This window comes from Entamoeba dispar, genomic scaffold (assembly GCF_000209125.1).
Source record: "Entamoeba dispar SAW760 scf_1105229458291 genomic scaffold, whole genome shotgun sequence".
Lineage (NCBI taxonomy): Eukaryota > Evosea > Mastigamoebida > Endamoebidae > Entamoeba > Entamoeba dispar.
Genome location: NW_001853119.1, coordinates 4,732 through 28,996, shown reverse-complemented (window position 1 = coordinate 28,996; position 24,265 = coordinate 4,732). Strand labels below are relative to the sequence as shown.

The 24,265-nt window shown below is 26.8% G+C and overlaps 14 protein-coding genes across 14 annotated transcripts in view, besides 41 other annotated features; 6 read left to right on the top strand and 8 right to left on the bottom strand.

Moving 5' to 3' along the window:
- Positions 1 to 30: 30 nt before the first annotated feature.
- Positions 31 to 54: a sequence feature (AT_rich).
- Positions 55 to 130: 76 nt separating this feature from the next.
- Positions 131 to 159: a sequence feature (AT_rich).
- Positions 160 to 212: 53 nt separating this feature from the next.
- Positions 213 to 347: a microsatellite.
- Positions 348 to 351: 4 nt separating this feature from the next.
- Positions 352 to 1,209, top strand: EDI_071650 (sentrin-specific protease, putative; the record flags this gene model as incomplete). Its single annotated transcript, XM_001734456.1, has 1 exon — positions 352 to 1,209. One exon carries the CDS (start codon positions 352 to 354, stop codon positions 1,207 to 1,209), a length of 858 nt encoding a protein of 285 aa, XP_001734508.1.
- Positions 1,210 to 1,579: 370 nt separating this feature from the next.
- Positions 1,580 to 1,651: a sequence feature (AT_rich).
- A 61-nt stretch (positions 1,652 to 1,712) lies between these two features.
- Positions 1,713 to 2,327, top strand: EDI_071640 (60S ribosomal protein L6, putative; the record flags this gene model as incomplete). Its single annotated transcript, XM_001734455.1, has 1 exon — positions 1,713 to 2,327. One exon carries the CDS (start codon positions 1,713 to 1,715, stop codon positions 2,325 to 2,327), a length of 615 nt encoding a protein of 204 aa, XP_001734507.1.
- Positions 2,328 to 2,353: 26 nt separating this feature from the next.
- Positions 2,354 to 2,381: a sequence feature (AT_rich).
- Positions 2,382 to 2,430: 49 nt separating this feature from the next.
- Positions 2,431 to 2,518: a sequence feature (AT_rich).
- Positions 2,519 to 2,577: 59 nt separating this feature from the next.
- On the bottom strand, positions 2,578 to 3,183 carry EDI_071630 (40S ribosomal protein S7, putative; the record flags this gene model as incomplete). The annotated part of the gene is made up of 1 exon (XM_001734454.1): positions 2,578 to 3,183. One exon carries the CDS (start codon positions 3,181 to 3,183, stop codon positions 2,578 to 2,580), a length of 606 nt encoding a protein of 201 aa, XP_001734506.1.
- Positions 3,184 to 3,249: 66 nt separating this feature from the next.
- Positions 3,250 to 3,308: a sequence feature (AT_rich).
- Positions 3,309 to 3,388: 80 nt separating this feature from the next.
- On the top strand, positions 3,389 to 3,907 carry EDI_071620 (uncharacterized protein; the record flags this gene model as incomplete). Its single annotated transcript, XM_001734453.1, has 1 exon — positions 3,389 to 3,907. One exon carries the CDS (start codon positions 3,389 to 3,391, stop codon positions 3,905 to 3,907), a length of 519 nt encoding a protein of 172 aa, XP_001734505.1.
- Positions 3,908 to 4,003: 96 nt separating this feature from the next.
- EDI_071610 (uncharacterized protein) lies at positions 4,004 to 4,843 on the bottom strand (the record flags this gene model as incomplete). Its single annotated transcript, XM_001734452.1, has 1 exon — positions 4,004 to 4,843. The coding sequence occupies one exon, from the start codon at positions 4,841 to 4,843 to the stop codon at positions 4,004 to 4,006; it is 840 nt and encodes a 279-aa protein (XP_001734504.1).
- A 98-nt stretch (positions 4,844 to 4,941) lies between these two features.
- Positions 4,942 to 5,002: a sequence feature (AT_rich).
- A 42-nt stretch (positions 5,003 to 5,044) lies between these two features.
- Positions 5,045 to 7,338, bottom strand: EDI_071600 (uncharacterized protein; the record flags this gene model as incomplete). Its single annotated transcript, XM_001734451.1, has 2 exons — positions 5,045 to 7,198; positions 7,249 to 7,338. The coding sequence occupies 2 exons, from the start codon at positions 7,336 to 7,338 to the stop codon at positions 5,045 to 5,047; spliced, it is 2,244 nt and encodes a 747-aa protein (XP_001734503.1).
- Positions 7,205 to 7,240: a sequence feature (AT_rich).
- A 26-nt stretch (positions 7,339 to 7,364) lies between the features above and the next one.
- Positions 7,365 to 7,453: a microsatellite.
- Positions 7,454 to 7,549: 96 nt separating this feature from the next.
- Positions 7,550 to 7,599: a sequence feature (AT_rich).
- On the bottom strand, positions 7,599 to 8,693 carry EDI_071590 (tRNA-specific adenosine deaminase, putative; the record flags this gene model as incomplete). Its single annotated transcript, XM_001734450.1, has 1 exon — positions 7,599 to 8,693. The coding sequence occupies one exon, from the start codon at positions 8,691 to 8,693 to the stop codon at positions 7,599 to 7,601; it is 1,095 nt and encodes a 364-aa protein (XP_001734502.1).
- A 199-nt stretch (positions 8,694 to 8,892) lies between these two features.
- Positions 8,893 to 8,957: a sequence feature (AT_rich).
- Positions 8,958 to 8,963: 6 nt separating this feature from the next.
- Positions 8,964 to 9,580: a repeat region.
- A 1-nt stretch (position 9,581) lies between these two features.
- Positions 9,582 to 9,660: a microsatellite.
- On the bottom strand, positions 9,661 to 10,161 carry EDI_071580 (mRNA 3'-end-processing protein YTH1, putative; the record flags this gene model as incomplete). The annotated part of the gene is made up of 1 exon (XM_001734449.1): positions 9,661 to 10,161. One exon carries the CDS (start codon positions 10,159 to 10,161, stop codon positions 9,661 to 9,663), a length of 501 nt encoding a protein of 166 aa, XP_001734501.1.
- A 104-nt stretch (positions 10,162 to 10,265) lies between these two features.
- Positions 10,266 to 10,317: a sequence feature (AT_rich).
- EDI_071570 (Troponin C, skeletal muscle, putative) lies at positions 10,313 to 10,750 on the bottom strand (the record flags this gene model as incomplete). Its single annotated transcript, XM_001734448.1, has 1 exon — positions 10,313 to 10,750. The coding sequence occupies one exon, from the start codon at positions 10,748 to 10,750 to the stop codon at positions 10,313 to 10,315; it is 438 nt and encodes a 145-aa protein (XP_001734500.1).
- A 77-nt stretch (positions 10,751 to 10,827) lies between these two features.
- Positions 10,828 to 10,871: a sequence feature (AT_rich).
- A 269-nt stretch (positions 10,872 to 11,140) lies between these two features.
- Positions 11,141 to 11,180: a sequence feature (AT_rich).
- A 240-nt stretch (positions 11,181 to 11,420) lies between these two features.
- Positions 11,421 to 11,587: a microsatellite.
- A 178-nt stretch (positions 11,588 to 11,765) lies between these two features.
- Positions 11,766 to 11,884: a microsatellite.
- Position 11,885: 1 nt separating this feature from the next.
- Positions 11,886 to 11,986: a sequence feature (AT_rich).
- A 169-nt stretch (positions 11,987 to 12,155) lies between these two features.
- Positions 12,156 to 14,270, top strand: EDI_071560 (uncharacterized protein; the record flags this gene model as incomplete). Its single annotated transcript, XM_001734447.1, has 1 exon — positions 12,156 to 14,270. The coding sequence occupies one exon, from the start codon at positions 12,156 to 12,158 to the stop codon at positions 14,268 to 14,270; it is 2,115 nt and encodes a 704-aa protein (XP_001734499.1).
- A 62-nt stretch (positions 14,271 to 14,332) lies between these two features.
- Positions 14,333 to 14,362: a sequence feature (AT_rich).
- A 397-nt stretch (positions 14,363 to 14,759) lies between these two features.
- On the bottom strand, positions 14,760 to 16,523 carry EDI_071550 (uncharacterized protein; the record flags this gene model as incomplete). The annotated part of the gene is made up of 1 exon (XM_001734446.1): positions 14,760 to 16,523. One exon carries the CDS (start codon positions 16,521 to 16,523, stop codon positions 14,760 to 14,762), a length of 1,764 nt encoding a protein of 587 aa, XP_001734498.1.
- Positions 14,959 to 14,979: a sequence feature (AT_rich).
- Positions 16,524 to 16,646: 123 nt separating the features above from the next.
- Positions 16,647 to 16,708: a microsatellite.
- A 45-nt stretch (positions 16,709 to 16,753) lies between these two features.
- Positions 16,754 to 19,483, top strand: EDI_071540 (26S proteasome non-ATPase regulatory subunit, putative; the record flags this gene model as incomplete). Its single annotated transcript, XM_001734445.1, has 1 exon — positions 16,754 to 19,483. The coding sequence occupies one exon, from the start codon at positions 16,754 to 16,756 to the stop codon at positions 19,481 to 19,483; it is 2,730 nt and encodes a 909-aa protein (XP_001734497.1).
- Positions 17,610 to 17,636: a sequence feature (AT_rich).
- Positions 18,451 to 18,505: a sequence feature (AT_rich).
- Positions 18,679 to 18,742: a sequence feature (AT_rich).
- A 173-nt stretch (positions 19,484 to 19,656) lies between the features above and the next one.
- Positions 19,657 to 19,719: a sequence feature (AT_rich).
- Positions 19,720 to 19,731: 12 nt separating this feature from the next.
- Positions 19,732 to 19,797: a microsatellite.
- A 65-nt stretch (positions 19,798 to 19,862) lies between these two features.
- Positions 19,863 to 19,915: a microsatellite.
- Positions 19,916 to 20,129: 214 nt separating this feature from the next.
- Positions 20,130 to 20,212: a microsatellite.
- A 58-nt stretch (positions 20,213 to 20,270) lies between these two features.
- Positions 20,271 to 21,137, bottom strand: EDI_071530 (galactose-inhibitable lectin 35 kDa subunit precursor, putative; the record flags this gene model as incomplete). Its single annotated transcript, XM_001734444.1, has 1 exon — positions 20,271 to 21,137. One exon carries the CDS (start codon positions 21,135 to 21,137, stop codon positions 20,271 to 20,273), a length of 867 nt encoding a protein of 288 aa, XP_001734496.1.
- A 244-nt stretch (positions 21,138 to 21,381) lies between these two features.
- Positions 21,382 to 21,408: a sequence feature (AT_rich).
- Positions 21,409 to 21,415: 7 nt separating this feature from the next.
- Positions 21,416 to 21,623: a sequence feature (AT_rich).
- Positions 21,624 to 21,687: 64 nt separating this feature from the next.
- Positions 21,688 to 21,852: a microsatellite.
- Positions 21,744 to 21,916: a microsatellite.
- Positions 21,871 to 22,048: a microsatellite.
- Positions 21,997 to 22,087: a microsatellite.
- Positions 22,088 to 22,151: 64 nt separating this feature from the next.
- Positions 22,152 to 22,276: a repeat region.
- Positions 22,277 to 22,283: 7 nt separating this feature from the next.
- Positions 22,284 to 22,607: a repeat region.
- Positions 22,608 to 22,611: 4 nt separating this feature from the next.
- Positions 22,612 to 22,827: a repeat region.
- A 33-nt stretch (positions 22,828 to 22,860) lies between these two features.
- Positions 22,861 to 23,022: a microsatellite.
- Positions 22,924 to 23,025: a microsatellite.
- Positions 23,026 to 23,124: 99 nt separating this feature from the next.
- EDI_071420 (beta-amylase precursor, putative) overlaps positions 23,125 to 24,265 on the top strand; it is a gene marked incomplete at both ends in the record, with an annotated part of 1,284 nt that continues 143 nt past the window's right edge. The window contains one exon of the mRNA XM_001733205.1: positions 23,125 to 24,265. This exon is cut by the window's right edge and continues 143 nt beyond it. Within this exon, the coding sequence (XP_001733257.1) occupies positions 23,125 to 24,265 (1,141 nt within the window).

The following is a 24,265-nucleotide window of genomic DNA, read 5'->3' as shown; positions in this document are numbered from 1 at the left end:
ATTTTTTTGATTTACTCTCTTTAAATCCTCTTATATTTAATTTTATTAATTAATGATCCAAAATTATTTACTCTTAAAATAAGTAATAAAACATAAAATGAAAATGAAAGATTAAAAACAAATGATAGTGAAATATTACAATAAATATAATTTTATTTACTGTTTCACTATATCTACAGTAAATTTTTCTACTTTATTTATTAAGAAACCAAAAAAATAAAAAAGAAAACAAAAATTATTGAAATAAGAAATAAATGAAGTATTAAATAACAAAATTTATTTATTAATAAAATCCATAACAAAAAACCAAATTAAAAAAATGAAAATAAAACTAAAAAAAGAAAAAATTGAATGACAAATCCTTATGATGGTTATATTCAACAAATTTTAGAATTAAAACACCAATTAGATGAACAATCAAAACTTGTAGAAGAAGAATACTGTGATGCTTTTAACCAAATAAAAGAAATAGCATTAGCTGTTGGATTTGAAGATGATAAACCAATACAGCCATATCAAGTTGAATTTCAATTGTCACATCGTGACATAATTATGCCATCACTACCCAAAGAATTTAGTACAGCTATCGATAATTTAAAAAGAGGAAAATGCAACAGTCAGATTAGTGTTTCTGAGTTAATGAAGTCGTTAAGAGCAGAATGGCTTGGAGATGAAGTAGTTAATGGATTTATTGAGTTATTACAAAATAAAAGAATTGGATTTTTAAATTCATTCTTTTTTACAAAATTATCAAAAAATTGGAGTTTATCAGGCAATCGAATTGACTTTGAAAATAGTAAACGTTGGGTAAAAAATAATGATTTGTTTTCATATGAAAAAGTACTTATTCCAATCAACATCAGTAATACTCATTGGGTACTTAGTGTTATTGATAATGATGAACATACTATTAGTGTTTACGATTCTTTATCTGGGGGAAGGAGTTGTCAAAATATCAGTTTAAAAATAGCTGCTTTTGTTAGAAGATTAGCTGATGAAACTGGTCATTTAGGGACGTATAATATTATTGATATAGATGATAATCCAAAACAAAGTAACGGATACGATTGTGGTGCTTTTACCTGTAAATGTGCTGATTGCATTTCTTTAGGAGTGCCATTAGAGTTTACACAAAAGGATATGCCTAAATGGAGAGAGTTATTAGTTGCTCAAGTGATTGTAGGCAAATTAATAGTACCAAGAGATTAATTAATTGTTCTGATGGGTTAGTTGGTTTGTTTTACAACAAATAATCTATACGAAATGATAAAGTATTAAATTAATGAGCCAAACGATAAACTGAGATTGTTTCATTTTCAGTCATTTGAATAAGATATTGTTTTTCATCAAACATGACTAAATAAAATAAGTATTAGGAAAATCAGGAAAATTGTTAATAACAAACCAGTGACTTTAATAAGATTTCCAAGTGATGTCATCTCCATTAATCCTTTTGCACTTCGTAGAAGATTAATGACATTATTCATTTGAGTTTCATCAAGAATAACTTTTTCTGATTCAACACTCATCTGTAAGATTCGACTGAATTTCGTTTTTTCTCTTTATTTTACTATAACTGAATAATAAAAACATTTATTTTTTATTTAATGTTTTTTATTTTTACAAAAAAACTATATATATAATAAAAAAACTATTTGAAATACTACCCTATTTCTAAGAACTGAATAAAAGAACCCTTTAAGGACAACAACATGTCAGCTCCACAATGGTTTGTTCCAGTTAAAGCAGGTGATGCTAAAGTTCCAGCTTATTACCCAACTGATGATATGATTCAAGAACAAAAGAAGAAATTAAGAACAAGAAAAGGAGCTAAAATAACAGCTCTTGATAAACCAGCATGGAACCTTGAAAAATTAAGAAAAAGTATTGTACCAGGTGCTATTCTTATTATTGTTGCTGGTAAATATGCAGGAAAGAAAGTTGTTTTCTTAAAACAATGTATTAAATCAGGAGCTCTTATTGTTACTGGACCATTCAAAATCAACGGAGTTCCATTAATGAGAATTAACCAAAGATATGTTATTGCTACTTCTCAAAAGGTAGATGTTTCTAAAGTTGATACTACTGGTGTAGATGTTAAATTCTTCAAAAAGATTGCTATTAAGAAAGCTGCCTTTGGAAAAACTGTTGAAGAAGATTTTGCTAAGAAACAATATGAAGCTAAGAAAGCATTAATTGTCAAAAAACAAAAACAAGTAGATGAAAGTATTGTTGCTGAAATTAAGAAAGTTCCATACCTTAAAGAATATATGGCTTCTTACTTCACACTTAAGAATGGTGACCATCCACACCTCCTTAAATTCTAAGTGAAATTGAATATTTTGGAATTATCAATTTTTAAAAACTTTTATATATTTAAAGGATGAAAGAAAAAAGTTTAATGAAATGATATTTTTTAGAATGTTACAGTTTATTTTAAGAAATTTTCAATTGTTTAATAAGAATTAATACACAATTATATTAATTATATCATTTTACTAATAACAAAATTATATTTCCTCATATAAAAATAAACCAAAAAGAATAAAATATATCCAAAAAACTTGGTTACATTCCTTAAGCGACAACTGGGAATGCAAATTTGACCTTTTCACCAGTAATGTTCTTGTAAACAGCTGAGTAGATTGGAAGTTTAGCTTTAACTGTATTCTTTAATTTAGCATCATCAACAGCAACAAAGACAGTTTTAGAGTTAGTAACTTTCTTATGAGCTAAAGCGACATGAACTCTTTGACCAGCAACTTCGATTGGGTATAACATTTCATTCAAATAAGCTTCATGAACAGCTTTTGAAGTTCTTGATCTTGGTTTGTAATCAGTTTTTCCTGATTGTCCAACTTTCTTAGTGTGAGCGACGACTCTCTTACCAATAATGAAAACTGGTCCATTAAGTTTCTTTTCAAGGGCTTCAATAACTTTTTCGAATGAAGCTCTACAAATTCTCATCATTCTCAATGGAATAAAGATGACAGTGGCCTTTTTGTCTTTGCTAATAGTTATTTTCTTGGCACTAATTACTTTAACTCCCTTAAGTTCTGGGATACCAGCAACAGCTTCTTTAACTAATTTAGAGTAGGCATCAAATCCTGGTTTCTTAACAACAACTTCAGTTGAAACTTGTGCCCTAGCAGCGGATTTAGCAGCAGTCATCTTGCCAGACATGGTCTCACTGATTCTTTTCTCAGTTCAGGGTTCTTTCCTTTATTCTACTGAAAGGGTTAATATAGCTTTTTTTAACTTATTTTACTATTTATTTTAACTTTGATATTTTTTTATTGAAAAAATATGTTTTAGGGTTTCCTCTTTTCATGAATTTTTCTAAGACAATTCTTTTCTTTTCGTTATATCTTAAAAATATTTAGTTTTTATGGGTTCTCAACAGAGTCAACCAAACTCAATTCATTGTACTGGACCTACTTTACAAACTATTCAAGAACAAAACAACAAAATGTTTAATATGCTCGATAAAATTAAAACCCAGTTAATTGATTTAGAACACAAGCAAATTGAGATTATTAATAAAATGGATCATTACATGAAAGAATTCAACAGTTTCAAAAATGATGAAGTTTTTAAGAAAAACAATAAACATCATAAAGAAAAAAATAACGATGAAAAGAAACCGAAAAAAAACAAACAACTTAAATCTCCTAAAATTAATGATATATCTCGAGAAGAGTACTTAAAAGAAGTTTTTGGTTTAAACAGTGAGATCAATAGTTGTGTTCCTATTGAAGGTGCTCAGTTAAATATTTCTAGAGAGATTTATCTCCCAGATGAAATGGAAGCAAATGAAATTGATCAGTACATTGAAAAAATTCAAAAAAAGACTTTATGTAAAAGAAGCTATTCTAATAAACAAGAGAAAGAAAACAATGTACAATAAAAATGGTATAAGAATAGTTGTTTGTTATAGTGTATTTACTCTCAAAGAACTAAAAAAAAGGTAAATATGGGTTTGTAGTGTCTTTTAAATAAAAATTTACTTATTTTCAATCATACTTGCTGATGCTCTTTCTTTTCTCTTTGAAAATGATTCTCGATATTTTTGAAGATTTAATTCTCTTGAATTAATTCCAGAAGACAACCTTTCTTTTCTCATTACTTCACGGTCAAGTGGTGTTAAAGAACTTCTTCTTTTTCTTTTAGCAATTTGTTTTTTTATCTCTTCTTTTTCTTCATCTGATAATTGAATGTCTTGATTAATTGGAGTTGCATTAAAATTAGTAAAGACAGGAAGTTTTATTTGATGGTTTTCATTTTGGTCTGTTTCAGACAAATCCAACCCACTAAGTTTATTTGAAGCAGCTTTGTTTTCTGGAGTTTCATTATTAATAAAACCACTGTGTTGATTTAAATCCACTGGTTCTATTTGACTAGGCTGATTTAAATCAATAGGATTTGATTCCATTGGTTGTACAGTAACTATTTTTTTGTTTTGTTCCTTCAAACTGATACTACTTTTTTTCATTAAAGAAAGACTTTTTCTCTTTAAAGAAGATTTTGACTTTCTTTGTAAACTTTTTTTAAGACTATTATGAAGGCTTTTTGATTTTCGTATTTGAAGTTGTTTTTTCTTTAAAAATGATGGGATATGGACTTCATGTCCTCCAACTACTTTAACATTTTTATGTAACGCGTTTTGAATTTCATTAGCAGCTAATGTTAGTTTTGGCATTGCTACAGGTTTTGGTGCTAATGTTAATTTTCTTTTACTTATACTTTTTTCAGTTTGAAGATTAGGATGTGCGGGGTCTTTTGGTTTGTATAATGGTTTTTTAGCATGATGTAAAAGTTCTTGTTGTGGTCTTTTTCCTGACATATGTTTTTAATAACTTTATTGATTTTTTTTGTTTTTACATAGGTTTTTTTATCGTTCCATCTTTTTTAATTATAATTATCACTCAAATGATTTCTTTGTTATATTTTATTGTATTTTTTTTAATTATTAAAATAACATAAAATTAATATGTTTTAAATACCAATAAGATAATTAATATTTGTGTTATAAGTAAAAACAAAATCATGCAGGTGTTGGTGTTATTGATGCTTCAATTCCACCAAGTAACTGTTTAGTGTAATCATAATATAAGTCAAGAAAATGAACTACACCACCTTCATCTTTTTGCATTTTAGCGTCAATAGTTTCATCATTAAATTCTTCATCATTAGAAAAGAACGGTTTAGCAAATCCCCATTTTTCATCAATTGGGGTATTTACTTTAAACACAAGAACTAGTTTAGGATCTTTTAGGATTTGACTCAATGCATTAGTTACAATTACTTTATCTTCCTTACATTCATAACCAAAGAACTGATACATATTACAGTATCTAGCTATTTCTTTAAGTGTTTCTTCAAATTGGTCATTGTATTTAGGATGTTCTTTAACAAATACAGCAATTGACTCTGAATTACTTGTCATCATTTTCTTTAATTCATTTCTATGTTCATCAGCTAAACTTGGTTTTTGTGGTGATTCCATTACTTTTTTATTTTCTTTTTTCTTTCTTTTTCCTGTAGTTGAAGAAACAATACTACCAGTTTTTGATCTACTATCTTCCTCTTTAATACCTATTGACATGTTATGGTTTGACGATTTTACTGATGGAGTTGTTACTTTAGGTGGTAGAGTTGAAGCAATAACATATGTTTTTGGATTTACGCTAATACCTCTATTTAGTACTTGTGAGATAGGTGCCATAAAATTAGCTTGTAAATCTAATTGTTGTTGAATGGTAAAAGAATCTACATTCTCTCCATTTGATTTCAAAATAAATTTAGGATTTGTGTTTCCTGGTCTAAATGTTGTTTCTATTACATTTTTTGTTCCAGGAATTGTAGGTTGGAACCCTCCATGAGCAAATTGAATTGGCCTTTGACGTTGTTGTTGAAATTGAAGGTGTGGAGCTATTGGATTATATGTAAACTGTCCAATAACAGGGGTGTTAATTGCTGTCAAATTTGAAATATTTTGACTTGTTTGGAATTCTTGTTGAGTTCGTTGTTTAAAATTAGGCTGAATAGGAGTAGTAATTCCTTGTTGTGGTTGAGTTATTTGTGTTGGTTGTTGAGGGTTTATTTGGTTTTGATTTAATTGAGCTGTTTGGTTAACGTTTAATTGTGTAGCTTGTGTTGGAGCAAATCGTAACCCACTTTGTTGTTGAGGAATAGTATTTCCAGTTTCTTTTACTTGTTGTAACATAATATTTGGATTAATCATTACATTCGAAGAAGGATAGTTAAATAAAACTCTTTGACCAGAGTTGTTAATAGTTTGAAATGTATTTTGGTTTGGATTAGAAATAGATTGTTGTTTAGTTGTTTGTTGTTGGGATTGAGTATTTATAATATTACTTGAGAGTTGTTGTGGTATAGTGTGTTGGGGTTGTTGGTTTAAATTTTGTTGAAGTTGAGGATTAATTTGTTGTAATATTTGAGGTTGTTGAATTGGTTGACCTGTAGTTGTATTTTGAAGAGTATTTGTTGGTACTATTTTTTGGAAATTTCTAACATTTGGATTAGGTTGGAGTGTAGAATAACCAGGAGGCATTGTTATTCCAATTACATTTCTCATTGCGATAGGTTGAGGTTGAACTTTAATCTGTTGAATACCATTTGGTATTGTTGTGATATTTGGTTGACCATTAAGTGTAGGCATAGAAACTCTTTGAGTTTGTTCTTGTTGTCTATTAATATTGTTTTGTTGAATCAATTGAGTTTGGCCTGCAAGAGCTTCAACAATTCTTTGATTTTGTGGTCCAGTTGGTATGACGTATGTTGGATTTTGATAGAGGATTGTAGGTTGTCCTTTTCCTTGAGGCATTTGTTGAAAAGAAAAAACTTTTTGTTGTTGAAACTGTTGTTGTCCTTGAGGCTGTTGAGGTGGAATTTGATGAACTCCATTTTGTAGAGCAGTTGAAGGGATCATATGGTAAGTGTTTTTAAAAAGTTCGTTTGAATGATTAATGAAATGTTGTCCTTGTATTGTGTGAATCATTTGAGGATTTTGACCAGTGACCATTTGAGGAATAAATTGAATAGGTTGAGCATTTCCTGGTTGGTTTATTTTAACTTGAGTTCCATTTCCAACAGACATCTCCAAAGAAGGAAGATGACCATTAGTTTGTATAATACCATTTCTACGTTCATTTAATTCTTGTTGAAGAATAGTTTCCTAATGTATTAATACTTTTTATTTATTAAATAGAAAATAATACAACAAACAGGTATATTTCCCATTACATTAGTACTGTTAGGTTTAGTAGTAATAGTACTTTTTGGTTGTTTAATTTTCTTTCTACTTTGTTTAGGCATTCCCTTTTAATTAAAACTTAAATCTGATTTTTAGTTTTTTTATGATTTTCCTTTTTATTACAACTTTTTAATGATTTTGTATTTAATTTTTCCTTTTTATTTTGTTTTTCTTCTTTTCGTAAAAAACAAAGATTCTACTTCTTTATTTTTTTTATTCGAGTGTGAATTTCATTATGTCTCAATTTTTTTGATATTTTTTCAAACTAACCTCAAATTATTTAAAAATTTTTTAAATTCGTTTTATATAACATAAATATTTTTCACTTAATTGTCCATCCTCCTTCAACACATTGTTTGAAAAATACTTTTCTTTTATAATATTCATCCTCTTGGTGTATTTTTTCTTTCTGAATACGAAATACATCACTGTATCTTTCTCTTATTTTCATTTGACACAAACGGCTTCTTTGAGAATCGACAACTTTTTTTCCTGCACCAAACTTAACACCCCGTGCTCCTAATGTAACTTCTTCTTCCATCCCATTAATAAAATTAATGGAACTACCAGCAGCAGACAGTCCTTCAGCTTTGTGTTTTACAAGGTGGCTTGGTTGACTTAAATAAATAAAAGGTGGGATATTAATTTTGTAGTTTTTTTCTGTGAATAGAGTGTTCATTTGTATTGTTCTTACATGAATCCCTCTCATGACTGCATCTTCATCTGCTGGTTTTTCTATAATAATGAGGCTTGGTATTATCATTTCAAAATGATTAGCCAAAATTCCTCCTTGAATACCTAGAACTTCCCATTTCAATATTTTATCACTGCATGACATACTTAAAGATTTCTCTCCTTTTCCAGGTTTAATTCTTGTTTTTCCAATACCGTCTTTGATATTTTTTTCTTCCCATAAAGCAATAGTTTGTTCGATAGAATTATTTATAATCCTTTTTGCTCCAGTCTCAATATCTTTATTAATTGTTCCATTGCTTGAGATACAACAATCACCACATGGGACTTGGCTTATATAAAAGATCAAATCATATCTGTCATATCTCCACTTCCACTTTGTTTTTGTTTCACCTTTAGAAGTTGTTTTTTCTATATATTGTTCTTTAGAAATTTGTTCCAATAAAAACACTTGAAAGGCTCTTTTACAGATCACTTCAGCATGAGAATCGTTTATGATATTGGTGTTGTGTTGTTTGCTTGTAACACATTTACTTCCTGTTCCAATAGAAAGAATTTCATATTCCTTTTTTTGTTTATCAAAAGCAATAAGAGAAGCTAAAACACTCCATTCATTCTCTTGTTCTTTACCTTTTTTAGGTAATCTATCATACACTTCCTTTATTTTAAGTTGAACTTCATTAATAGTATTATTTATTCCAAAAGGCTTTTCCATTAGATGCATAATTTATTTAAATAATAAGATAAAACAGAAAAATATGAAAATTTTAGGAAAGAAGGATGACCAAGACACTAAGTATTGATCTAAAGTTTTCCTACTATTATCTTAGGATTGTGAAAACCGAAAATCTTATAGAGATGTTCAGCATGATAATCCTTGCACAGTTTTAAGTAAGATTTCATCTCCCTTAAATACCATTAGGTTTTTTTTATAATAATTTTTTTTATTATTAATTAAAACTATTTCATATTTAATCTAAAAAAAAAAGAAAAAATAAAAAGTAGTTAATTAAGTATTAATAGAAATATCTTCTATTGTTCCTTGCTCAGGGGAGACTAATCCCATCCCTTCGCTTAAAAGTATTTGTTCTTCAACTTTTGGCTTATTCTTTGCTTTTAGTTGTTGAACGGTGAGAATTTTCTTTTCTCATTTTTGGTGTGGAATAGAGTATTTTAAATATCAATTATTTAAATATTCATCATTTAATTTCTTTTTAATTTCGATGGGTTTAAATTTCTTCTTCTTTGGGTTTAGATTTCTTCTTCTTTATTTTCTTATTTTAAGGAGAGTATATAATTACCACTGTATTGCTTTGGGCTAATATTCTTTTAGCCTCAACCACTTGACCCTTTTCCTTTGATAATCTTTCTTATATTATCAAATATACTTGTATTCTAACAAGTAATAATAACATCTTTATAAATACCCATTCGTTTATTGTCAATGATATTCTGTCATTGTACATAATAAACGCTGCTATTCTTGCAGTACCGGGTAAGATGTTTTTCTAACCAAACGCTACGTCATAACCAGTCCATAACTGGTGGGAATCGAAGGACGGAAATATTTTAGGGATCTGTGTGGTGTCTCTGAGGTGCTACCTTCGAATCCAAAAAAAAAAAAAAAAGAAAAAAAATAATAAAACAAAAAAAAAGATAATAAAACAAAAAAAAGATAATAAAACAAAAAATTAATCTCTTTTTGGTTTTGTAAATTCATGTTTGAAATTTGCATTTCTATCATCTCCGTCACGAGGAAAACGCTCTCCTCTAGGCTGTGTTTTTTCTATAGTTTCTCTTGGAACAGAAATGGTTGGATGAACAAATTTACACTTTTTACCATATGGACAAAATCCAAGATAAAATAAAGGACACATTAATTTTGGGACATGCCCATGTTTACATTTCTTTCCATGTTTGCAAAATCCTCTTTTATACCATTCACAAGGAATTGCTTTTTGTGGGTCTTCATGTTTAAATGGACATTCTGGTTTCTCACATTTTCCATATTTCACAAAGTGATGACAAGCAGGTGTTCTTTCTTCATCTAAACGATGAAGAAAATCACAATTAGCTCCTTTTCTACACATTCCTCTTAACCAATGTTGACATACAATTGTTTTTTCATTTGATTTAATTGTACGAGGATCTCGTTCAGTTTTAATTTCACGAAAAACACGACTGATATCCATTTTCATTATACTATTTAATTCAAGAAGTGTTTCCATTAAGGTAATGACAATTGTCTTTTAAGTTTGACACTGATTATTTTTAATCTTTAAATAACACATTTTGGTTTAAATTTTGTTATTTTATCAAAAAAAAAAATAAGAAGAAATTAAATTATTGTGATTTAATATCTTCAACCATTTTCATATATTCATCAAAGTCTAATGAACCATTTTTATCAGTGTCATAGATATCAAATGTTTCGTTTACATCTTGGATAGTAATCTTTGGGTCAATGCTTTGCAGGATGTCAAAAACTTCTTTCTTATCTAAAACACCATCCCCATTTACATCACATCTTTTAAATAATAAAACATATGGGTCTTCTTCTTCAGAGTTCTTTAAATAAAACTCAATCATATTTTTAAATTCATTGAAATCCATTTTACCATCTCCATTTTCATCTGACATATGAAATAGTGCAACTGCACTTTCTTTTTCACATCCTTCAATTAGTTGTGAACATGCCTTTACAAATTCATCAATGTCAAGATATCCAGAATGGTCTGTATCTATCATATCAAATACTTGTTTAATATCTGCTTCAGTCATCTTTTTTTGAATAAAATATAAGTTAGTTCATTTTTTTAAATAGTTCTTAGATTCCTCATTCAAATCCTCTTTGTCGGTTATTAATTTTAAGGTTAAAATAATATTATTTTAAATATTTTAACTCATTAAGAGTCTTTTTAAAGTCTTTTTTCTTAATAACTTTGTCTTATTTAAGTCTTACATCTTAACATAAAAAAGTGAAACATCTTTTCTCATTAGTACTATGTTTCATTAAATCTTATTAACAAAAAATTTCAATTTCAAATTAGGAAATTAAAGATAATAAAAAAAGAATGATACAATTTTAGTCACAGAAATGAAAGTTATAAACATAAGCTTGTTTTAATAGATACCGTAATGTACTACTATTATATTTAAAGGTATTTAGTCAATTTATTTAATTATTTATTGTTTAGTTTTTTATTTTTAAGAACTATGTAAATAATGCACTGAAAATAAGTAGTAGTACTGTTTGCTATGGTTATTTCTGGGATTTTGGTAACTCACAAACACTGTCTATTAAAACTATTTCATATTTTTCATTTAAAGTAGTTTTTGTGTAATATGAAATTCATTTATTTGATATGAAATTAAACTAAAAACCAATAAAGATAATCAAAATTTGGAAATAAGAAATAATGAGAAATGACGATATTGTTTCTTTAAAAAATTTACTTCTTTGTTTTTTTTTAGTTTTTGTTTTATGTCATGATTTATTATATGTAGTTTTATAATCTTTATTCAATACCATTTGTTTATTAACTTTATTCTTTCTTTGTATTTTGATCACTGTTTTATTTATAAAATATTCTTAATACTATTTATTATTTATATTTTAAGAATGATTTGATTATCTCATACACTTAAACAATTCTGATTCTTTTAATAAACACCACTTTATAATGAAAATCCCTTGATTCAAATGAGTTTAAGAATTGTTAATATTATAGTATAAAGAATATAACGAATAAAATATATCTCATGTATTGTATATTAACTCTCTGACATTTTCATTAAATAAAAGAAATTAAAAGAAAAAACAAAGAAGAAAGAAGATAATAAAAAAATCAATTATACAATAAATACGGAGATAATTAACAGAAAAAAATATAAAACAAAAATAATAAAGAAGAACTAATTAATATTCAATCATAAAAATTCATAATTTATAATTTTTATATATTTAAGTTTTTCTCTTTTTTTTTTTGATATATTAAAAAAATTTTATGATATTTTGGTAATAACACATATTTTTCAAAGAAAAATTATTAACAAAATGATACAATAAAAAAATCTTTTAGAAGAAAGAATAATGAAAAGAAACTGTATTCATTTATTTTTAAATTTTTCTTTGGGTTTTGGTGTATCTCATAAAACCCTTACTTTTTATTTATAGTCTTATTTCATGCTTGTTATAACTACATTAATTGCAATTGCATTTGCTACTCAATGCAAAGAATTAACCCCTGGAGTTTATTCCGTTACTGATGCTTTTGAGTGTATTAATTCTGTTAGTCTTTCTCTAGAAAAAGCAACAAATATTCAACACTCATTACAGTCTCTATTTCAAACATATGTTTTTAAAGATATATTGAAGAACCCACCACAACCATCTTTTGATAGTAAGTTCTTCCCAACATTAGATATTGATGCTCAACTTGCATCTCTTCCTTTACTTGAAGACCAAGCAGTTTATCCATTTATGCAAAAAATTCAATATATTGTTGATACAACTCATGACCTTCATCTTTCATTCCGTTTAACTTCAAATGAAAATAATACATATTATTATGATAATTTTTATGCTTCACTACCTTTTACAATTGACATCGTTGATGGTAATTATATTATTCATCCTAATTCTCAACTCTCTTCTCTTGGTATTAAAATTCCAGAAGAAATTACAAACAATGATGGTAAAATTATCACATCAATCAATGGAGACAAACCTCATACATTTGTAAAGAAATGGGCAGAAGACCATGCATTCCTCAAATCACCACATGGAAGATTTACATATGCACTTGAATCAATGTCATTTGTTTCGTTAAGGTCTAATCTTCTTTCACAAGAATTTCTTTCTCAACCTATTAATATTTTATTAACAGGAGATATTTCAATTTCAACACAATACCAAATGGTGTATATTCCACCACAAACACTTAACAAACATATTGCTAGAAAAATTTCACAAAAAGAAAGAAGATCTACTGCACCAATTTCTGTTGAAGATTTTATTACTTATAAGAAGTCTGATAAGATTTTTGATTTAGAATCAGCTGATGGTAACTTAGCTTGTAAGTTTGATTCTGAAAAGAAAGTTAATACTATTGTTTTAAAGACATTCTATCCAGAAGTTGAATTTGATAATTTCTTTGAAGTATTTAATCAATGTATTAAGACTATAGATGAAAATACTAATCCTATTATTGTTATCCTTCCAATGAATGGAGGTGGATATGCTGATTTAGAAGCTAATTTTGAACAAGTCCTTGCTCCACATGCTGATGTAGATCTTATTGGAAGTGTTAGAATTTCAAAAGGAAGTGAAGGCTGTATGAAAAATGAATATGGAGAATATCTTTATGACACTGACAAATGTCAAGTTCTTTATAATGAATCAAACAAATCTGTTCCATTAGGAGAATGGTACACTCAACCAAAAGTAACTCATTATGGAGACATTGAACATGTATATTCTCAAAATACTCTTATGCATGCTTCTACAATGCTCGAAGCTAAATTAGTAAAGAATCCAAGAAATCCAACTGATGTTATTATTATGACTGATGGTTTTTGTTATTCTGCTTGTAGTGTTTTGGCTAAAGGAATGGTAAATAAAGGTAATGCCATTGTTGTTGGTTATGAAGGTGATCCTGAGTTATCTCTTGAAAGTTTTGATGCTGGAAATTCACCTACTCCAGTTATTACTCAAGACGAAGTTTTTATGGATGAGGCTAATGTTCTTGCTGAATTAGGAGGATATATGAGAATATCATTCTTTGAAACATTTGAATGGAACTATAATTACAATGAGACTATTCCAAGAGAATTTGTATTAAATCCTGTAGATGAACGAGTCAATATTTTTAAATACACTCCAAGTAAAATTGACCAATTCATTGATGAGGGATTAAAGATTTACAACAAATATCAAAATGAATGTAATCCATTAAATAAAAGACTTGTTAAAGTAGACAATGCCTGTGACAATAATATTACTGTTGAACATGCTCATGGAGGACATATTTGTGGGGACGATGGTAAATGGAGTACTGAATGTGTTGCTTCATATTGTGATCCTGGTTATAAATTTGATAGATTCAATAATAGATGTATTGTTGATGTTTGTTTCCAAGAATCAAGTTCAAGTGAAAATTTATTTAGTGATGATTTATTCTGGATAATTGTCGGATGTGTTGGCGGCTTTTTAGTTATTGGAATTATACTTGCAATTATCGTAATTATTGGAATTATTGTTCACAAGAAACATCGTTCAGATACCTATGATTCACTTTAATTTTAATTATTAGTGATTTTGTTATTGTTTTATTTTTTGTTATAAATCAACCAACTGATAAGTAAAAAAAAAATAAAACATTTTATATAAAACTACTCATAGTTCACTTTCACGTATAGTATTTCTGTTATTTTTATTGCTCAATATTTCTTGTTTAAACTAATTGTTTTTATTCAATTTTATGTCCATAGTTATTGTTGTGAATATGTAATTTCAATGAATAATCTGGTCATATATATTATTCAATTATTAAGAGATTGTTTCTTGTTATTTTATCTTTTTTTGATGTTAACCATTATTTGTTTATTTAGTTCTTGCTAAGTTTTTGTTACTTTAAAAATCATTGTAATTAACTAAATATGAATCAACAACAATGATTGAAATATATTGATTAAACTCAACACACCTCTTTTAATATTGTTTATTATTCACCGAATAATATGAGTTGAAGTATTATTGACTAATTGAATTTATCAATAGATTAAAGAATTAAGCAATGATTCCTCCCCATTCAATGACATACTTTCCTGTTGGTCTTTGTCTTTCTTCAACACTATCAATTGTTGGGAGATTATTAATATTTTCAACTTCTTCAAATTTTAATGCTATTCTATGAATTTGATTAAACCCACTTATTTTCAGTTGTGCAATTTCATTATCATATGATGAATCACAAATTGTAACTTTGTAATAATTTTTATTTAATTTTGCAATCCAGTAAACAATGAAATCATTGATTTCTCTCTCATTCATTCCCAATTTTTTTAACAATACTTCTAATTCATTAGAAATATTTTCATGTGTTATGCCAACTTCTTTTCCTTTAAACTCTTCTTTCTTCAAACAAACACCTTCCCAGAATAAATAGTCAAAGTGTTTGTTATTTATTTCAATTACACAATTTGATACTCCATCACTACAATATGTTCCTTTCCATTCATACTCTTTCTTAGTATTGTCTTCTGTGATAATTCTTGGATTTGGATAAGTAGCCCCAATATCTATTGCATCATTCAATTCTAAATGACAACAAAACTCTTCTTTCTCTTTAATTGTATCATCATACATTAGAATTACTGGTTTATCAAACCCACAAAAATCACTCCACTCCACTTCTTCAGAAACAATTTGGTCTTCTTGTTGTTGATGAGTAATAAAACTCATTTCAATTTGAGAGTTTGTTTTAAGAACACTGAAAATAGTAGAACATTCACACTCTTCTTTAAATGTAATTCTGTTTTTAATATCATAAATATGATTTATTTCATTTTCATCTATCAATCCTTCATTCCAAAACATTTCTTCACATTCAAATATATCTGTTTTGATGTGAACTTGTTTTTGAATATGAATTCTCTTTATTATTATTTTCAACAACTTATTTTTTAATTGTTCTAATGTTGTTATACCAGACATTTTAATTTCAAAAATGAATAATTCACAATTAACAGTGAATGTCTTCTTTAAAAATGTTGTATTTGTATTGAAGTCATTACAAAATTCAATATAATCAAATACAAATGGTTGATTTCCTGTATTAATATTGACAATGTTATATCTTTCTAATTCAATTGCAAAACAATTCATCTTATATTCTGTATGAATGACATTTATTAAATTTCCATTTCTTGTGTAAAATACAATTTGTTGTGATGGTATGTATCCACATCCAATAACATCACTATCTTCAAATAGTGTATTTGTATTGCTTCCTTTTGTTTCTTCATTGAATATTTTTCTATCATTAGAACTGAGTTTTACAACTCTATCTGATTTATTATCAAATCTTTTATTCAAAGTATTTAAAACCATTCCAATTGAGAAAATAGGATCTTTTCCAATAATGTGAAATTCACAGTATTGAATATCTGTTTTAATTAACTGATATTTGTTTTGTTCAACACAAACAAGTGTGTATTGTTTAGATAAATCTACAAATCCTGATAATTTCATCTGTTTAATATTTCGTAATGGCCCAACACTATCTTGAAATGAAACAAATGTGGTTGTTTGGTTCTTACCATCCATAAATACAATTCTTTGTTGAATATTATTAAGAATAAATTGTACATCTTCTTCACTCTTTGGAATGATACCATTCCAATCAATGATATCAGAAATACTAATACCAAACATTGTTTTTAACGATAAACTAGCCTTATTGATTAATAATTGATTTTCATTGGTTTGTTCGTTTTTATTAAAAACTTGTTGTTGTTCAGATGGTTTTACAATAAGTTCTTGGGTATCCATGATGTATTATTTGAATTTGAAATAGTTCTCCTTTTTATATTGTAAGATATTCATGAAAATGTTACACGTTATAGTTATTTACTATATCATAACAAGACATACCTCAAACTTTTAATAATTTAGAAAAAAGAAAAAAATAACAAAAAATAAGAATAACAAAAATAAAAATAAAAAAAAAATAAAAACTTCATGAGAACTTAAAAGAAAAAGAGAAAAAAACAAAAAAGTATATGACTTCATCTCAACAACAAATTGATCAATTGATTCAAAAGCTATATAGTAATGACAACGAAATTAAAGTACAAACATTAAAAGAAATAGATGGTGTTATTACAACACATTGGGCAGAAATATCAGAAGAACTTCCTAAATTAATTGAATTGAGTGAAACAATAGAAGGAATAGGAAAACAATATGCATATCTTGTTATTAGTAAATCATACTTTTATATTGAAAGTTATGATGAAGCAGTTAATTATGCATTAAAAGCAAATGAATTATTCAAATTTGAAGGAAATGATAATTATAGTGTAAAAATGATTACACATTTAATAGATATGTATATTAAAGAACGAAGACAAAAGAAAGAAATTGACAAATTAATGGAAGAAAAAATGAATAAATTCTTTAAAGAAGCTATTGAGAAAGAAGAAGAGTATTTAACAATTGGAATTGCAATAGATTGTAGAAGAGTTGATGTTATTAAAGAGATATTAAGAAAAACTAAAGAGAAAGAAGAAATAATAGAATATCTTAAGAAAATAACTAATAGTTCAAATGTTGATTATTCATTAAAAAATGAAATTATGGAAATTATTTCAGAAAGTCTTAATGAAAATAGTCAAGTTGATTTAGAAAGTATAAGTGAATGTTGGGTAAAAAAGAATGATGGAGATGGATTTATGAAAATGTTTAATCAATTAAGTGAAGAAATGAAAAAACAAGTATTACTTGATTATGAAGGAATTCCACAAAAATTTAGAGAAGAATTAATAAGTAAATTACCAGAGAAATATCATAAATATATTGATGGAAAAATTCAAGAAAAATTATATTTAGACTTTTTATTCTCTAGAGATAAAACTGATAATTTATTATTAAATAATATTAAATCATCAAATTGTATTAAAAGTAGTGTAATTCAAACAGCAGTATTATATGCTAATGCATTTATGCATTATGGAACAACTAATATTATGTTTTTAAAAGATAATAATGATTGGATTATTAATGCAAGTAATTGGGGAAAATTTGCTACTACAGCTTCACTTGGAGTTTTATTTAAAGGAAGAGAAAATGAAGCAATTAATTTAATGTCACCATATACAGCTAATGGAACAGGAGGAAAAAGTGTTTATGCACAATCAGGAAGATTATATGCATTAGGACTTATATTTGGAGGACATGGAAAAGAAATTTTAACAATAATAAATGAAGATTTAAAACAATCAAAAAGTAGTAAAAATGAAGTTCTTCAACATGGAGCATGTTTAGGAGTTGGATTAGCTGGAATTGCAACAGAAAATTATGAATTATATCAAGAAATTAAAGAAATATTAATTAATAATGATAGTGCAGTAGCAGGAATGACAGCAGGATTAGCACTTGGATTAATAATGATGGGAACAGGGAATTTAGAAGTTGCACAAGAAATGCTTACATATTGTCATGAAACAGAACATGACAAAATTATTAGAGGAACTAGTGTTGGAATAGGATTAGTAATGTTTGGAATGCAAGATAAAGCTGATGAAATTATAGAATTAATGATTAATGATACTAATAATGTATTAAGATATGGAGGAATGTATACAATTGGATTAGCATATTGTGGAACTTCTAATGAAAAAGCTATTAGTAAATTATTACATTTTGCAGTCACAGATAGAAGTGATGAAGTTAAAAGAACAGCAGTATTAGTACTTGGATTTATTTTAAATAAAAGATTAGATGAATTATGTAAAATAATTTTATTAATAATTGATTCATATAATCCACATGTTAGATATGGAGCTGCACTTGCATTAGGTATTGCAGGATGTGCATCAAATAATAGTACAGTTATTGGATTACTTGAACCATTATTAAAAGATCCAAATGATTTTGTAAAACAAGGAGCTGCTATTGCACTTGGAATGGTTTTAATGGAAACATCAATTAAAGAAAATAATAAAATTGAAACATTTATTAAAGATTTACAAAATAAAATATCATTTAAAGGTGAAGGAATGTTAACTCAATTTGGAAGTATTCTTGGATTAGGAATTGTTAATGCTGGAGGTAGAAATTGTACTATTTCAATGTATAATAATTTAGGTACATTTAATTTAAAAGCAGTTGCAGGATTAGTATTATTTAATCAATATTGGTATTGGTATCCATTTACTTTATGTCTTTCATTATCATTTATTCCAACAACAATTATTGGAGTTACAGAAGATTTACAGTATATTGAATCATATCAATATATTTCTAATGCACCATCAGATCAATTTGATTATTTACCAATAACTAAACCACCAACAAAAACTGGACATACAAAAATGAATCAAACTAAATTATCTTATGGAAATAAACAAACTGGACAATCACTTAATTTGTCTTCTAGTCTTTTAATTAGTGAAAAAATTACAAATGAAATTATTCCTGAAGAAAAGAAAATGGAAGAAGAACCAATTCAAATACAACCATTTGTTACTTTACAAAATGGAAGCAGAGTTACTCCTCGTCAACTTGAGTTTATTACTGAGATAAAAGGTAGTAGATTTGTTGGAGTTAAAAAACCAGGAAGAGGTATTTTAATTTTAAAAGATACCCAACCTCAAATGGAAGAAGAAAACTCAGGAATTATTAAAGACCAAGGAATTGAAATGACAGATGAACATAAAGCACTTGCTGATGCCTTATTATCCAATAACAATGAACCAAAACCACCAGAACCATTTGAATGGAACTTTTAATTAAAATAAAGTTATTTTGGTGTTTTTTTTTATATTATCATTTTAATTCGTTTTAAACTTAATGAAAAATAGTCTTTTGATGTTAATTAAGAATATTTAATCAAATGAAGAAGAAATTCTATTATTATTATATTCTCACAATATCATTTATTAATTTAATTGACTTATTGAAGTAATAAAGTAATATTTAATATTTATATTACAATTTCTGATATATTTATCTTATTAAATAAATAGATAATTCTTTCTTATTTATTATATTATTACATTTTTATTTATTCATTTATTATTTTTATGTTTATTGTTTATATATTGTAATAGCACAGTATTGTATAATGAAACTATTATTAGTGAATTAATATAAATGATGTTTTGAACATTGTTTCTGTTTTAATTTTTATTATTCTTTCTTCTTTATTTCATTTTTATCTTATCAATCGTGGTTATTATCTGTTTATGAAATAAATTTAATTTTAGAACGATTCACTCCTCTTGGTTATAACAAATTCTTTATATTCCTTCATTCTATTTATCTTTGTCTTATTCAAATCCAATTTATTATGAAATAGATATATATCAATACGTTTTCTTCATATTATACTAGTTAAAGTTCATACTAATACTCATTTTATGTTATTATTATCACTTCATTTCATTTGTTTTAATCTTTGTTCATTCATTATTCATTTAATTATCAATAACTTATTTATTTTTATCATTAATTTATTTGAAACAAATCTTTCTTCTTATTATTAAAACAAAACAAAAATAACTTAATATCAGAAAGTTAGGCAAAAACTGGAATAAATATCTGTCTTGATTCTGTTGCACTACATCTTGAAGCTGTGATTTGGTACCCATTGGTAAGTGTCTTGAGGTGTTGATTTCCAGTCCATACAGATCTACTATCAGATGCTTTTTTGGCTTGATAACAAAGGTCAAGATCAAGTCGATAAGGAAGATAGAAATGTCTTTTATATGTAGGCCATTCAAGAGTTTTTTTAACCCATCTTCCACCCTGATTGTATTCAATAGTTGAATGATATTCAGCATACCATTCATTTGGATATGGATGGACATAAACAAAACGTTGATTTTGAGTACCTGGTGCGTCTGATAATGGTGGATTTTTGGACCAAATAATAAGAGTTGACCCTTCATTTGCCCCTCCTCTAATATCATGTACTCTTTTTGGCATTGAATAGCATGTATACATTCTATATGGTGCAAATTCAAAGAATTGAAGTTCATTTCCTTGTTTCAATGGTCTTAATAGAATGTTTTGTTCATAATTTCCATTAGGGTATCTAACTGATCTTTTATCATCAAACTCCATATCCATAACATATCTGGTATCACCATTTATATCGTCTGCATCAGTAAATTGCCTTTGTGTTTTATAATTGTAATCAGAAGCAAAAATAACTCTACAACATGTTTTACACTTAGCACGAACATAATTTTCTTGATTTGCACTGAAAACACCATTTTCAGCAAATCTTTGAATTTGATAACTGTTTACATCACTTGTAAATTCTGAATTAAAATTTGTATTACGATTCTCCATTCCATAAGGATAGTTAGTAGAAAATTGATCTCTGTTATCAGAGGTCTTACCAATAGAATAAACTATCAATAAGAATAATGCAATCATTGATAATATTTCAAATGAGTTTATAGTTTTATAATGAATTATGAATATTTTTTTAATAGAACATCTTCTGACATACTTTTTTCACAACGAATATTCGTGGTTTATTTTTAAAAAGAAATAAAGGCTCCTCTTTTTTAAGCAAAGTTTTTTGTTAAATATAGACACAGTTTTATAAAGTCAGAATAATATTGTTCATAAACAATACAATCTTTTTAAATGATAATTAAACTAATAATTAATGTGCATTAAATAATTATTATTTTAAATTTTTGCACAGCTTTATTTAAAAGAAAAATATTTAAATATAAAAATAAATGAATATAGTTTATAATTTACTTCAATAATTTAAACATAGTTTTTTGTTTATGATTTAAATTTTAGGGTTTTGTTTTTAAAAGATTCATAGCTATTTTTTATTTATTTTATTTTTATTAAAAAGTTTTTTAATTCAAATAACACAAATTAATTATTATTATTGAATAATATCATTGAGTTTTGTAAAGAAAAAGCAGGATATAATAAAATACAAGGGGATAAAGAAGAATGAATGAAATAACAATAAAATGATAATAAAAATGGAAATATAAATACAATGAAAAAGGGTTCAAAAAGAGAAATAAGAAACGAAAAATGAATAAATATAATGATAATAAAGAAAATAGGAATAAAAATCAAAGGACATTAAGAGAGAATGAAATAAAGAGAAAAATAAGAAAATAACGCAAGTTAATTGAAAAATGAGGATATGAAGAAATAAATAAATAGAAAAGAAAAACATACAACAAGAAGTATATATAATCCTGAATAAAATGAAAATAGAGAGAGTTAAAGATGAAATTATAGAAAAAACATCTAGATCAAGAAGAAAATAATAAAAGAAAGAAACAATCGAAAGAGAGAAATAAGTAAAAGATGTAAAATACAAGAACAATAGATATGAAAGAAATAAAATAACAAGCTGTGTATTATTTTGCAATAAATTGGTTAAATAAAAAATTAAACTGGAAATTAAAAAAAGAAATTAGATATAAATCACTTATCGTTAGGTTTTTATCATGTTGAGAAGTGATTGTTTCAGTTTATTCAACACGCTTTATTTCTATTCAAATATTGTTTTTTCAAATATGCTCAACTTAAATAACACCATGGCTGTGATCTATCTTCTTTATCATTATTACTGTTTAAATAATCCATTTTTCTTAATAACACACAACGTATTCAGCATAAATCTATTACTAATAAATATAATTCAGTTGTAGTAAAATAACACAATTATCATAATAAATAAATGGTCTTTATCATAATAAACAATACCTCCCCAAATCGCCCATCATAAATAATAACCAACTAACCTTGAATGGGGCATTATCTCACCAAGGTAACTTCATGAAAAGACAATAACTGATGATTCAAAGCTTGGACGATTTTTAGGGTTCTGTGTAGTGTATCTGATGTGACACCTTAGAACCTATGCTGAAGGTATCAAGTTAAATAACTAAAATCGAATTGATAAAATAAAAGAAGTCAATAGCCTTGTAATTAAGAACATAGCTGATGTTATAGGGCACTGTTTCTAACATCATAGAGGATACTTTGTAGAGCTGCTAGAGAACGACTCGGGACGGGATTAGTCTGCCCTGAATAGTAACAAAAGATACCTATTCTGTTAACAATAAATTAATTGCTTTTTATTAATAAAATTAGTTTTTGTCATTAACTCAGAAAAAGAAAAGGAAATGAAAAAATAAGAAATATTGTTATTTAAAACAATATATATTTTTGTATTAAATAACAAAATAAGAAAAGTAAGAAGAAAATTCAAAAGAAAAAAAGAAAATTCAAAAGAAAGAAAAAAGAAAATAGAAAAGTAAAAAGAATAAATAAATAAGTTTTTTCATCAAAATGAAAAGTCGTTTGAAAAGTAATATTAAATGTTTTTCATGAAAATTAATGATTTAAACCATACAAAACTGAAATTAATCAAATAATGATATTCTTCTTAAGTGTTATTACTTTGACATTGGCTACTGAAGTCAATTTGATGATGCCACTTGATACTGTCAATTCTAATGGAGTTAATAATAAAGGACAACTTCAAAATGATTTAAATAAAATTAAATCAGGAGGAGTTGCTGGTGTCATGGCAGATGTTTGGTGGGGACTTGTAGAAACATCACCAAGAAATTACAATTGGAATGGATATAAAGAATTAGTTCAAATGGTTAAAAATGCAGGATTAAAATTCCAAGCAGTTATGTCATTCCATAAATGTGGAGGAAATGTAGGAGATTCAGTAACAATTGAAATTCCACAATGGGTAAGAAATGCAGGAGCAGCAAATGATGCATTCTTTAAAGATAATGAAAATAATGTTAATAATGAATATATTTCATTTGCATATGATGATTCATCTATTTTTGAAGGAAGAACACCAATTGAAATTTATAAAGATTTCATGACTTCATTTAAACAAAACTTCCAAAGTTATATTGATGATGGAACAATTAATGAAATTCAAGTAGGTATGGGACCATGTGGAGAAACAAGGTATCCATCATATCCACTTTCAAGATGGAGTTATTGTGGAGTAGGAGAATTCCAATGTAACGATGGTAAATCAAAAGAATTACTTAAAAAAGCAGCAACAGCTAAAGGACATTCAGAATGGGGAAATGGATCACCATCAAATGCAGGAAATTATAATTCTAAACCACCATCATCAACAGGATTCTTTGGAAATGGATTTGACAATTATCAAAGTGAATATGGAAGATTCTTCCAAGAATGGTATTTTGACCTGTTATTAAGTCACACAGATAAAGTTCTTTCAGCAGCAAGAAATGTATTTGGAAATACACTTGCACTTGCAGGTAAAATATCAGGAGTTCATTGGTGGTATAATGATCAATCACATGCAGCAGAAATGACAGCTGGATATTATAACTCAAATGGAAATGATGCATACAAAACACTTTCTAATACATTCAAAAATAATAATGTTAGATTTGATTTTACATGTCTTGAAATGAGTGGAACTGATGGAAGTTGTGGATCATCACCAGCTAATTTAGTTGATCAAGCATTTAATGCAGCAGGAACAGTTGGAATTGGAAAATGTGGAGAAAATG